Source organism: Rana temporaria, chromosome 6 (assembly GCF_905171775.1).
Source record: "Rana temporaria chromosome 6, aRanTem1.1, whole genome shotgun sequence".
Classification (NCBI taxonomy): Eukaryota; Metazoa; Chordata; class Amphibia; order Anura; family Ranidae; genus Rana; species Rana temporaria.
In genome coordinates, this window is record NC_053494.1 from 97,298,299 (window position 1) to 97,312,965 (window position 14,667).

The 14,667-nt window shown below is 43.4% G+C and overlaps 1 protein-coding gene across 1 annotated transcript in view; it reads left to right on the plus strand.

Moving 5' to 3' along the window:
* The window catches only part of CARD11 (caspase recruitment domain family member 11), a 213,658-nt gene that overhangs the window by 28,071 nt on the left and 170,920 nt on the right, over nt 1-14,667 (plus strand). The window contains exon 2 of the mRNA XM_040357039.1: nt 8,120-8,329. Within this exon, the coding sequence (XP_040212973.1) occupies nt 8,128-8,329 (202 nt within the window). The 5' untranslated portion in view covers nt 8,120-8,127. The remainder of the gene's footprint in view (nt 1-8,119; nt 8,330-14,667) is intronic.

Sequence of the window (14,667 nt, forward strand, 5' to 3'; positions counted from 1 at the left end):
TCGCTATAAGTCGCTGATCACCGCCATTACTAGTAAAAAATAAATAAAAACATCCTTTAGTTTGTACATGCTGTGACCTTTGTGCAAACTAATCAATATACGCTTATTGGGATTTTTTTACCAAAAATATGTAGCACAATACATATTGGCCTAAATTGAAGTAAATACCATATTTATCAGCGTATACCGCGCACTTTTTTGCCCTGAAAAACAGGGCAAAATCGTGGGTGCGCGATATATGCCGATACCTGATTCCCGAGCTTTGTTCGAACCACTGCGCCGACATATACCGAGTGCAGTACACTCGGGTATAGTCGGGCAGGCTTGGCTCCTCTCACGGTCACGTTGTGTGCGTCCTGTACGTCGTTTACGCGAGAGGAGCCGAGCCCGCCCGACTATACACGAGTGTACTCCGCTCTGTATATGTCGGCGCAGTGGTTCGAACAGAGCACGGGAAGCGGGGATCGAGCGGGGGTGGCCGCAGAAGGACGACGGACCGGACGAGGCCGCCGATGGACGCGCTGGACGACGGGCAAGACACCGACGAGGTGCATCCAAACTGTAAGTATTTTTTTTTTTTTTGCAGGAATCTTCCTTCAAATTCGGGGGTGCGCGCTATACGCCGTGGCGCGTTATAGCCCGATAAATACGGTACATTTTTTTAGTAGGTATGTGTTATTGCAGAAAGTAAAAAATATTGTTTATTTCAAAATTGTCAGTTTTTTTGTTTATAGCGCAAAAAATTAAAAACGCAAAGGGTGATCAAATACCACCAAAAGTAAGATCTATTTGTGGGCAAAAAAAGACACAAATTGTATTTGGGTACAGTGTCACATGGCCGTGCAATTGTTAGTTAAAGTAACGTAGTGCTGTATCGCAAAAAGTGCCCTGGTCATGAAGGGGGGTAAATCTTGGTTAATAAATCAACCCAAATATGTACCGTATCTCACAAAACTGAGTACACCCTCACATTTTTGTAAATATTTTATTAAGACGATTGATCCATGGACATATATGGACTTTATACAATGAAATGTATTTACTTTTAGCGCTTATTGTATTTATGTGCTTTGTTTAAGCGCTGCTTTTGGATGCATTTACAGTGGAACCTTGGATTGCGAGCATAATCCGTTCCAAGAGAATGCTTGTAATCCAAAGCACTCGCATATCTGTCACGCACCTGGTGGTGGAGCCTGATGTGCAGGGAACGGCTACTCTTGCTCCTCTCACTCTGGAGGCCCTAATAGAGAAAACAGGGAACCCGAGAGTGGAGAGTCGCACAAGCACCTGGCGGGGACACTGGTGCTGGGTAGAGCTGAAGTCCTGTTCACTCCGGAGCGATGTCAGCGGTGCTGAGGAAGGCTGGACGCCAGGTGGCTGGGCCGGATACTGGAGACCAGGTTCAGCGCTGGGGGAGGTGTATTGTAGTACAGGCAGACAGGAGCAGGTTCAGACAGGCCAGGTCATGCACTGGTGGGCGGATCGAGTACAGGGACAAGGCAGGAGCGGAGTTGTGGGTCAAGCCGGGTTGGCAACTGGCGGGCAGCAAACTGGTAGGTGGAACAGGGGTAAACGTGGTCAGACAAGCCGAGGTCAGGGCAGGCGGAGATCAGAGTAGTCAGAGGCAAGCCGGGTCTTCAGGAACAGATAGGTAACAGGTAACAGGTTAGGTTCAGGAACGCGCTGTAGATCAAGCAGCAAGAGGCCCTAGGATCAGCTGCCTTAAATAGTCCCATTTACCGTTACCGCGATTGCGCGCGCCCGTGCACGCCGATGCGCCGCTAGCGCCATCTAGTGGCCGGATTTGTCCATGACAATATCAAAGCGAGTTTCCCCATAGAAATCAATGTAAACTAACATAATTTGTTTCCGCATTGACTTCTATGGCATGCAATATCACATGTGACCAGAGGTGGGGGGGCGCTGGAGAGCCTCGGAAATACTCGGGACAGCTTGGCTGATCTCGGAAACCCTCAGAAAGCCTCGGAAACACCCAGGAAAAGAGTATTTCTGAGTGTTTCTGAGTGATTCCGAGTATTTCTGAACGACTTCTAACCGTTACGAGTGTCACCGGCGCCCCCGCACCTCTGGCCAAATGTGGTACTGCACACCCCATTAGTTAACCGCGTTACTCGTAAACCAAGTTTCCACGGTACATTCATAATTTATCACTGATTTAGTTTTAGGGTTAGCAGCTGTATTAAATATATCATTTTGTGCGTGCAGTGTGGTTAAAGACTTGAGAGAATCATGTGGGCTACTATTGTTGATATCTTTCAGAAAATGCTAACTGTCTGGATGTTATGCTAATCCTATGGCTTCAACACTTTCTCATTCACTGACCTGAAATACAGGTAAAAAAAATCAAAAAATTTGAATATCGTGCAAAAGTTCATTTATTTCACTAATGCAACTTAAAAGGTGAAACTAATATATGAGAGAGACTCATTACATGCAAAAAGATAGTTCAAGCCGTGATTTGTCATAATTGTGATGATTATGGCTTACAGCTCATGAAAACCCAAATCCACAATCTCACAAAATTAGAATATTACACGCAATTAATAAAACAAGGCTTGTACATAGAACAAAATTTAAATTTAGGTCAACTCATGCGTCCAAACACGTGTTTGCCATCATCCCTCAAGACCTGAATTTATAAAAACCTCTTTTATTGGGATTTTATGGGCAACTAAATTTATTAAATGTATTTATTTATACAAAAGATATATAGAAATTGTATACAACACATGTGTTATGTTATACATTAAAACCATGACATAGCTGAAAAAACAATGATACAATAGCCAAGATTCAAACCCCCAGATCATCTGGAGACAGTCAGACGGTGGCTTATCCAACGAGTTTCAAACAAATAGTTCTTCCTCAGGGTTATTAAATTAGTATCTGTGTCTACAATAAATCAAAAAAGAATCATTAAGTACAACAAATATTGATTCACCCTCCCACACCCCAGATGGTGTAGAAAATAGGGTGACTCACTTTATTCGTTCAAGCTTAGACATTTCCCATGAAAATCACAATGCCCATGCTGGTTCCCCCTATATGGTCTCTCTGTGCACCTCCATCATGCCAAACCTCCCATGGGGGATCAGGATGACTAATCCAATCCAATGGCGCCTATAACAGTCTGCTGGGTCAGGAGTCACTGGAGTGGAGACAGTGAGCTCGAGAGCTCAGCGAGGTAGGAGTGCCTGGGTAGTAGTAGTGCCCTGGCACAGTGGCAGGATGATGATCCTCCAGGGATGGCTGGAACTGTAGGCAGCAGTAGAGGTGGTTGTAGGTCAGCGACCCACGAGCTGGCGGGTGCAGGAACAGCAGGAAGCTGGAGCAGGGTGAGACAAGCCGGGTTAGGTGCAACACAGAGCAGCAGACAGTAGCAGGGTCGGACAGGCCGGGTCGGAGCAGGTAATCAGACGGTTAAATACAGGAGACTAAGCGTGGTCTCCGAAATTTTTATTTCCGAATTTTCGGACTTCTGAAATTTCTGAATTTTTTAATTTTTCGAATTTTCTAATTTTCGAAATTCCGATTTTTTTAATTTTCTAATTTTTCAATTTTCTAATTTTTCAATTTTCTAATTTTTCAATTTTCTAATTTTTCAATTTTCTAATTTTTCAATTTTCGAAATTTAGATTTTTCGAATTTCGGAAATAAGAAAATTCTAATTGAAAAAATTCGGAAAAACGAACATTCGAAAATTAAAAAAAAAACTGAATTTCGGAAATTCGCAAATACAATTTTTTTTCAAAGTTTCGATTTTTTTTTTTTTTTCGAAATTTCGAATTGAAAAAATTGGTTTGGGCTCCTTTTGCAGCAATTACTGCCTCAATGTGGCATTGCGGTGTGGAATGGAAGCTATCAGCCTGAGGCACTTCTGAGGTGTTATGGAAGACCAGGATGCTTCAATAGCGTCCTTCAGCTCTTCTACATTGTTCATTTTCATGTCTCTCATCTTTCTCTTGGCAATGCCCCATAGATTCTCTATGAGGTTCAGGTCAGGAGTGTTTGCTTGCCAATCGAGCACAGTAATCCCACGGTCATTGAACCAGGTTTTGGTGCATTTGGCAGTGTGGGCAGGTGCCAAGTCCTGAAGTCAGCATCCCCATAGAGCTTGTTTGTGGAGGGAAGCATGAAGAGCTCCAAAATCTCCTGGTAGACGGCTGCATTGATCCTGGACTTAGTGAAGCACAGTGGACCAACACCAGCAGATGACATGGCTCCCCAAATCAACATAGACTGGAAATGTCACACTGGACTTCAAGCATCTTGCAGTGTGTGCCTCTCCATTCTTCCTCCATACTCTGGGTCCTTGGTTTCCAAATGAGATGCAAAATTTTCTCTTATCAGAAAAGAAGACTTTGGACCACTGAGCACCAGACCAGGTCCATTTTTCTTTAGCCCAAGTAAGACGCTTCTGACATTGTTTGTTGTTCAGGAGTGGCTTGACAAGAGGAATACGACATTTGAAGCCCATGCCCAGGATCCATCTGTGTGGGTGGCTCTTGATGCTCTGACTCCAGCCTCAGTCCACTCGTGTGAAAGTCCCCAACACTTTTGAACGGCCTTTTCCTGACAATCCTCTCCAGGCTGCGGTTATCCCTGCTGCTTGTGCATCTTTTTCTTCCACACTTTTCCCTTCCACATAACTTTATATTAATGTGCTTTGATACAGCAATTTGGGAGCATCCAACTTCTTTTGAAATTACCTTTTGAGGCTTTCCCTCCTTATGGAGGGTGTCAATGATGGCTTTCTGCACAACTGTCAGGTCAGCAGTCTTTCCCATGATTGTGATTCCTACTGAACCAGACTGAGAGACCATTTAAAGGCTCAGGAACCCTTTGCAGGTGTTATGGCTTAATTAGCTGATTAGAGTGGGACACTTTGGGCCAGATTCACAGACCTTTACCCTAGCGCAGCTTATCAGAGATACACTACGCCGACATATCTTACCTGGCGGAATTTCGAATCCAGGAAGATTTTGCACCGTAAGTTACGGCGGCGTAGTGTATTTCTCGGCGCGTATTTCAAATTGGGCGGGTAGGGAGCGTGATTCATTTAAATGAAGCGCTCCCCGCGCCCATTGAAATGCGCATGCTCCGTTTCGAAATTTCCCGCCGTGCTTTGCGCGAAATGACGTCGCACCGACGTCATTTTTTGAACATAGACGTGAGTTACGTCCTTTCCTATTCACGGACGACTTACGCCAAAAAAATAAAATTCTAAATTCGACGCGGGAACGACGGTCATACTTTAACAGGGCAAGTCTATCTATATGCCACGAAATAGCAGCTTTAACTATACGCCGGGAAAAGCCGACTAGCGACGACGTAAGAGAATGCGACGGCCGCGCGTACCTTCGTGGATCGCCGGAAAAAGCATACCCGACGCGGAAAACGACGCAAACTCCACCCAGCGGGCGCCGAAGTATTGCACCTACGATCCGAAGGTGTACGAAGCCGTACGCCTGTCGGATCGAAGCCAAAAGCCGTCGTATCTTGGTTTGAGGATTCAAACTAAAGATACGACGCGGCAAATTTGAAAGTACGCCGGTGTATCAGTAGATACGCCAGGTTACTTGTACTGTGAATCTGGCCCTTTGAGCCTAGAATATTGCACCTTTTCACAACATTCTTATTTTCTGAGATTGTGGATTTGGGGTTTTCATGAGCTGGTAGCCATAATCATCACAATTATGACAAATCACGGCTTGAACTATCTTGCTTTGCATGTAACGAGTCTCTCTCATATATTAGTTTCACCTTTTAAGTTGCACTAGTGAAATAAATGAACTTTTGCACGATATTCAAATGTTTCAAGTATCACCTGTATGCAATTAATGAAATCTGACTTCACTCTTTACTTTCTTGTTCTTGTTTTGAGTGTTTTAAAGCCAGTGACTGCCAGGCATCTAGCATTTTTAAGGCCAGCAATATTTATTTCATGATAGGTTTCCTTTGAAGCTCCACTGTGGTATGTATCCTTGTCTTTACACCTTGTCAGCCCTGTGGTGTAGGATTCCAGTAACCTCCAGCTTGTGTCTCAGCCGGTGGTTGGAAACAAACTGATACTGATCAGTATGAGTGGGTTTGCTATAGACTTCAATATCCAAGTTTCCATTTTCTTTGATGCAATGTACACCACCGTTTTTTGGTCTAATAAAAACCTTACCATCTTTATGTATTCTGTTGCATGGCAAACAAATAATTTGTATATTATGAAGTTACGGTGGGCAAAATTGAATTGACTAACTACACAAACACAGAGGGCCAGATTCACAGTGAAAGTACGCCGGCGTATCTACTGATACGCCGGCGTACTTTCAAATTTGCCGCGTCGTATCTTTATTTTGAATTCTCAAACAAAGATACAACGGCATTTGGCTAAGATCCGACAGGCGTACGGCTTCGTACGCCTTCGGGTCTTAGGATGCACCCGCTGGGTGGAGTTTGCGTCGTTTTCCGCGTCGGGTATGCTAATTAGCTGTTTACGGCGATCCACGAAGCTACGCGCGCTCGTCGCCTTCTCTTACGTCGGCTTTTCCCGTCGTAAAGTTACGTATGCTATTTCAATGGCTTATATTTAGACTAGCCATGTTAAAGTATGGCCGTCGTTCCCGCGTCAAATTTTGAATTATTTTTTTTGTTTTTGCGTAAGTCGTACGGGAATAGGAAAGGACGTAACGCACGTCGCCGTTCAAAAAATTACGTCGGTGCGATGTAATTTCGCGCAAAGCACGGCGGGAAATTACAAAACGGAGCATGCCCAGTACGTTCGGCGCGGGAACGCGCCTAATTTAAATGATACACACCCCATTTGAATTAGGCGGGCTTGCGCCGGACAGATTTACGTTACACCGCCGCAAGTTTACAGGCAAGTGCTTTGGTGTAACGTAAATGGGATAAGTTACGCCGCTGGAATTCTATGTGAATCTGGCCCAGAATCTCCATCACTCTTCTACTCAAATAAAACATAAACTGCCATGTTTAGCAGGTAAGTGTTTCCCAAAATGTGTACAGAGTTGCTCTCCTTGGTCATTGACAGCGTTCAGTAGAGCTGCATGATTAATCGTGAAGAATCAAAATCGCAAATCTTTTTCCCTTCCCGATCTTCAAAACTGCATGTCACGATCTTTCTAACAAGTGCAGAGAGTTCTCACAGCTGCCAAGTTTTATTACAACACAAGAATAAGTGGAAACAAAGTATCTTTTAGCTCTTTTATTAAGGAAAGAAATCCAGCGTGTAGATGAAGGAAGTTTAACCATTTAAAGACCAAACCTCCTTTTCTGTTGCTTACAAGTAAAAAAAAAATTTTTTAACAGAGACCATAGAGAATAAAATAGTGGATTTTGTAATATTTAATGTCACACCGTATTTGCGCAGCAGTTTTTCAAACACATTTTTTTTTAAAAAAAATACACTTTAATGAGTTGAAAAAAAAACTAAGCAGCAAAGTTAGCCCAATTTTTTTGTATAATGTGAAAGAAGATGTTGCACTCTGAGAATCGTGAGAAAATCATGATCTTTATTCTGAGCAAAAAATCGGTGATTCTCATTTTAGCCAGAATCGTGCAGCTCTAGTGTCCAGTGACCTGCCTAGTTGCTATAAGAAATCTTCTTCATGTTCCTGATACATTTGGTCTACTGGCATATTTATATCCAGGGATGCCTGCTATTTGATGGTTTCCAATTAGGAAATGTCAAGAATGTCTTTTAAAAATTCTATTGATTAAATAAAAACAAAAAAACAAAATCTAATAAAGATCACAGTTTTGTGAAATAATTGGAATTTTTATTTTAATTTTATGTATATTTTACGCCGAACGTGTTGAAGTAGAGTTTAAAGGAAAACTGCTTCTGACTTCAATGCTTTAGTAATCATTAAATAAGTATGCAGCACGTGAAGTGAGACTGAAGTAACATCTCTGATATGCAACATTGTTCCAAGTCAGTAACCCTCAGTTATTCTCTTCAGTACATTTTGAAGCTATAGGATTAGTATGATAGCCAGGCATCTAGTATTTTCAGATTTCTCTTCTCCACTTCAATTATTCATGTTCCAGTCCAAGTAATGCAATGTTATATTTGCTTCTCTAGAATAAAACATGATGGATAATGAAACTGAAATTTTGAAGAATGATGAAAATGAAATATGGGAGAACATTGAATCCAACAGACATATGCTTAGCCGGTACATAAATCCTGCAAAGTTAACACCCTACTTACGGCAATGTAAGGTTATTGATGAGCAAGATGAGGAGGAGGTTCTCAACTCTCTGTTGTTCTTATCCAGGACTACCCGTACAGGTAAGTTTGGCAAGATTTCACCAGTTCATTCTAAATAAAATGAGGATCTGTTTGGCTATGTGCTTTACTTAATAAAAGTAAATGATATCTAAAATGTTAACACCTACATGGTAATATTATCTAAGGAGTTTAGTCTAGTCTCAAAGGCATATTTTACTTTTATTTATACTATGTACAAGCATCCCATTGCCCGATAACTAAGGAGTGATAAAGGAGGACTACAAAGCTCAGCACATCCAGGATATTTCCATAAGCGCATATGACTCCTGTCATTGGTGAGTGAGTGGGCACATAGGAGGGGAGCACAATTTGCACCACATTTGAGTATACAGCACTTGGCACTTTTGCCCGATGGAACTTTACTTCATAATTAAGAAGATTAGAGTTTTATGTGATTTATGATACATTGGATCTAATATATTTGTACCAATTATTCACTGTTGATTGATAGTAATTATTTAATTATTTTAGTTTTATTCAAATACGAGTTAAGCAAAAGGAATTTATTATAGGGTAGCGCTATCTATCTATCTATCTATCTATCTATCTATCTATCTATCTATCTATCTATCTATCTATCTATCTATATATATATATATATATATATATATATATATATATATATATATATACAGGGCTTTTTTTCCTCAGAGAATAGGTGCAGGAACTCCCTCCTTCGGAGTCACCTCTTATGTCCAACCCCTACCCACCTCCAGGCACCATTCATTGGTTCCACCCCCTCCCCACCTCCAATCACCATTCCTTTTCTCCACCCCCTACCCACCTCCGAGCACTATTCCTTGGTTCCACCCCCTACCCACCTCCGAGCACTATTCCTTAGTTCCACCCCCTACCAACCTACGAGCCCTATTCCTTAGTTCCACCCCCTACCCACCTCTGAGCACTATTCATTAGTTTCACCCCCTACCCACCGCTAAGCACCATTTCTTGGTTCTACCCCCTACCCACCATTAAGCACCATTCCTTGTGCCACCCCCTACCCACCTCAGAGCACCATTCCCTTTCTCCACCTCCTACCCACCTCCAAGCACCATTCCTTGGTTCCACTCCCTACCCACCTCTGAGCACCATTCCTTGGTTCCACTCCCCACCCACCTCTGAGCACCATTCCTTGGTTCCACTCCCTACCCACCTCTGAGCACCATTCCTTGGTTCCACTCCCTACCCACCTCTGAGCACCATTCCTTGGTTTCACTCCCTACCCACCTCTGAGCACCATTCCTTGGTTTCACTCCCTACCCACCTCTGAGCACCATTCCTTGGTTCCACTCCCTACCCACCTCCGAGCACCATTACATACATTCAGAGCTGGAGGTGCCGGAACTGCGTTCCCCCGCGTTCCTGCTGAAAAAAAGCCATGTATATATATGTATAGTATCTCACAAAAGTGAGTACACCCCTCACATTTTTGTAAATATTTTATTATATCTTTTCATGCGACAACACTGAAGAAATTACACTTTGCTACAACACACAGCTATTAATGTTTAAACCGCTGGTAACAAAATTGAGTACACCCCTAAGTGAAAATGTCCAATTTGGGCCCAATTAGCCATTTTCCCTCCCCAGTGTTATGTGACTCGTTAATACTCTATGGTCTCAGGTGTAAATGGGGAGTAGGTGTGTTAAATTTGTTGTTTTCGCTCTCACTCTCTCATACTTTTCACTAGAAGTTCAACATGGCACCTCATGGCAAAGAACTCTCTGAGGATCTGAACAAAAGAATTGTTGCTCTACATAAAGATGTATAGTGAGGTGAGGGGCGCTATATCAAAATAGTAGATGCGTGTCACAATGTGCGTTTGAGTAGTACACAGTGTAACTGTGTACCCAAATCTATGTGAAAAACCAAACAGATTATAGTCTAAACTCTTCCCGGCACTGAGGCTGTAGGTGGTGGGGATAGTAAGACAAGATAAGAGATGGCCGCGTCCTGGTCCACTAGCGTGCGTTCCACCGCTAGTTGTCCATCAACCAGTGAGACCGGAAGTGCGTGGCTATGCGTGCGCGCACGCATAGCCACACACTTCCGGTCTCACTGGTTGATGGACAACTAGCGGTGGAACGCACGCTAGTGGACCAGGACGCGGCCATCTCTTATCTTGTCTTACTATCCCCACCACCTACAGCTGAGGTGGTATCCGGGCGCGCACGCATAGCCACGCACTTCCGGTCTCACTGGTTGATGGACAACTAGCGGTGGAACGCACGCTAGTTGACCAGGACGCGGCCATCTCTTATCTTGTCTTACTATCCCCACCACCTACAGCCTCAGTGCAGGGAACGGGCACCAGCAACAGTAAGAGGCCATTTGGCATTGTAATTTTAACTTTCGTATATTAAATGGTTTTACACTATGGTGGTATCTCTTCTCCTTTCTTGGTACACCATTTGCTGCAATCGCTGACATTGGAATCCAATGAGACCCTGCTGATCCTCATTTAAAACAAGCCTGATTGACCATATTTTAAGTAATCTGGTCAACACCGTCTGGTAAGGAGCCATCCATTATTATTCTGGTGACCTATAGGTGAAGGCGCATCACTTCTTTCTCGCACTTTGGCTATTTTGAAGATTCACAAGCACTTTAGCATTTGCACTTTTCCCTGCGATTTGGGATTGGATTATTTGCATTTTGCACCTGGACTTGATACAACACTGGATCCATTTTGCACTTAACTATTTATTTGCTGGACATTCTTTAAAAAATTTTTTTTTTTTTTTTATATTTTATATTTTATTTATTTTCCACAGCATTTGGCACTATTGTACTTATAGAGTTTAGACTATAATCTGTTTGGTTTTTCACATAGATTTGGGTACACAGTTACACTGTGTACTACTCAAACGCACATTGTGACACGCATCCACTATTTTGATATAGCGCCCCTCACCTCACTATACAATATATGCAAGTCAGTCACCTGATTTTATTTGGGAGCAGCTTCACTCAGTTAGTCACTTGATTTATCAAGTATATAATTTAGTGTAATTCATTTGGCGCAAGATTTCTTTTTCCTGTCTACATAAAGATGGCCTGGTCTATAGGAAGATTTCCAAGACCCTGAAACTGAGCTGCAGCATGGTGGCCAAGACCATACAGCAGTTTAACAGGACATGTTCCACTCAGAACAGACCTCGCCATGGTTGACCAAAGAAGTTGAGTGCATATGCTCAGTGTCATATCCAGAGGGAAATTTTCTTTTGGGAAATAGACGTATGAGAGCTGCCAACATTGCTGCAGAGGTTGAAGGGATGGGAGGTCAGCCTGTCAGTGCTCAGACCATAAGCTGCACACTGCATCAAATTGGTCTGCAAGGCTGTTGTCCCAGAACGAAGCCTCTTCTAATGATGATGCACACGAAAGGCTGCAAACAGTTTGCTGAAGACAAACAGACTAAGGACATGGATTACAGGAACCATTTCCTGTGGTCTGATGACACCAAGATAAACTCATTTGGGTCAGATGGTGTCAAGCTTGTGTGGTAGTAAACAAGTGAGGTGTACAAAGATAAGTGTGTCTTGCCTACATTCAAGCATGGTGGCAGGAGTGTCATGGTCTGGGGCTGCATGAGCGCTGCCAGCACTTGGGGAGCTACAGTTCATTGAGGGAACCATTAATGCCAACATGTACTGTGACATACCAAAGCAGAGCATGATTCCCTCCCTTCGGAGACTGGGCCACAGGGCAGTATTCCAACATGATAATGACCCCAAACACACCTCCAAGAAAACCACTGCCTTGCTAAAGAAGCTGAGGGTAAAGGTGATGGACTGACCAAGCATGTCTTCAGACCTAAACCCTATTGAGCATCTGTGGGGCATCCTCAAATGTGAGAGACCCAAATTTGAACAAATTATCCTAGTCAGAGCTAACTAACTCTCTGAACCCCTCTAAATTTAAAGAATTCTTAGAAGTAACCAGGCACTATGTGTGTGTATATATATATATATATATATATATATATATATATATATATATATATATATATATATATATATATATATAATATTTCACTTTTACATAAAAAATGCCTATGCAGATAAAGGGAAGTCTCTTTCTCTGGTGAAGGTAAACAATAACAGCTAGGCATGTCTTAGCAAAGTTCTTAGCAACATCCTAGGAGTTTGTCAGTCAAAGTTTGGTCAAACTTCTGGATGCAAAGCCTAGGCAAGGGTAATTCTGTCCTTCTCCAGAAAGGTCCCAGGGAATACAAAGTAGCCCAAATCTCACAAAAGCATGCTCCTGCGCTATGGTTGACGGTTGTCTTATGGGATTTGGGCTACTTTGCCTTCCCAGGGATGTTGCGGGTAGATGGATGATGTCACCCCCTGTAGTTACCTACAGGTATATATAATGCAGACAACCACTAGCATTACCAAAGCGGTTTTTAATTTTTTGACTACTTCTGTAACATAGTTTTATTACCTGTAAATCCTGTCAGTAAATTTGTTTTTCCTCTTCCTGTAACAGGCTAGGGTGTCCAGTAAAAGTGACAGTTACCATTACAGGAAATCCCTGCTCAATTGCTAAATGGTCAGAGCAGCTGTCAGTTAACAAGCAGGCGGCATTGACTGCAGCAAACTAAATAAAAACAAAGGGTGGCCACTATCCTGCAGAATTGGGTCACTCTATTAAAAAAGCCACAGAAGGAGGGGCGCGTTACTGAAGGTCTGATGTTCATGGCTCGTCATCCCTCGACACAGGCAGTCTGGCTGGGGGATTTTAATGCTACCTTGAACCCTGGCCTGGACAGACCTCAGTCAGTGCCGCCATGCAATCCGGTCCCGTCACACTCCAGATTCTCCAGTCTTATTTCCGCCTTTAACCTTATTGACACCTGGCGACATAAATTTTCCCTTACCAGAGCATACTGTTTTTCAGCTACCCACAATAATATATATGCCCCGCATCAGGGCCATCTTAATAGCATCATGGGCCCCTGGGCAAAGTAATGCTCTGGGGCCCCTACAATGATGACAGTGCAGGTAAACAGACATTAAGTAGGTAGGAGGCAGACTGCCTCACCTTTGCATCTATCACTCTCCGTGCCATCATGGGGCCCCCAATTTCAGGGCAGTGTGGGTTAATTTCCCAGGTGTGCCCTCTCATTAAGACAGCCCTGCCCCGCATCGATTTTATACTTATAACCAGAGCTTTTTTTCTCAAAAAATAGGTGCAGGAACTCAACTACGACCCGTTCAGATTTCACAAACAGTAGGAGGGTCTTAAAAGGGCATTAAATACCAGAATTGCATTACATACAGAGTGCAGAGTTCAGGGGGTTACAAAGCTGTCACTTGTAAATACAGAAACCGGACTTCTGTGTTTACAAGTGATTGTGGTGAGCAGGCACCAAGGGGTCTGAGCCAGAGGTGGTGGAACTGAGTTCCCCCAAGTTCCCCCTGAAAAAAAGCCCTGCTTATAACCACTGCTCTTGCTCCAAGGCTGTTAGAGGCGGAGTTCTCCCTTAGGCTGCTCTCTGACCACAGCCCCTACTGGGTTACCCTTTCCATTCTAATAAATAGACCCCCGCCCACATGGCTGTTGAATCCATTTTGGTTATCCCTATTGTCGGAGGATGACGAGCTCATGCATACTTGGACTACCTTTTTTATCATAGAATGTTGGTTCTGCCTCCCCGACCATGGTCTGGGAATCCTTCAAATTACATGTCCGCATGATCTTGACCTCCCAAATCAATAAGCTCAAGGCGGACTCTGCTGCTGCCCTTGATAGGGCTCTGTGTGACCTGTCAGCCTCCGAGCAACTATATGTCGCCAGCCCATTTCCTGTTTGTCCCACCTTACAAACCAAGGTGGTGGACCACCTCCATTATGAGGCGGCAAGGCGCAAATTATTCTTTGCCAAGCAGAAATTATTCGAACATGGGGAAAAGGCAGGCAAGCTGCTGGCTTATCTAGTCCACATGGAAGACAGGCCCCCTACTGTTATCTCACTCACTGGCCCTGACGGAGACACATTCACAGAACCACAGGCGGTTGCCAACTGGTTTAGGGATTTATTTTTACAATTATACACATCACAGACGACCAGACCAGGCGACCAACTGACTTACCTACTTGCGGGTAATAACTTCCTGAAACTAAACGACACCCAGGTTACTACTCTAGAGGCACCCCTCATGTCTGACGAAGTGGCTACGGTAATTGCCAGCTTGCACAGATCCATGGCTCCAGGCTCGGACGGCTTACCCGTAGAATTCTATGTACAATATAGTGAACTACTCACCCCTAAATTGCTAGCACTTTATAACCACCTCTGTGATACTTTCACCCTGCCCCCCTCCATGAGA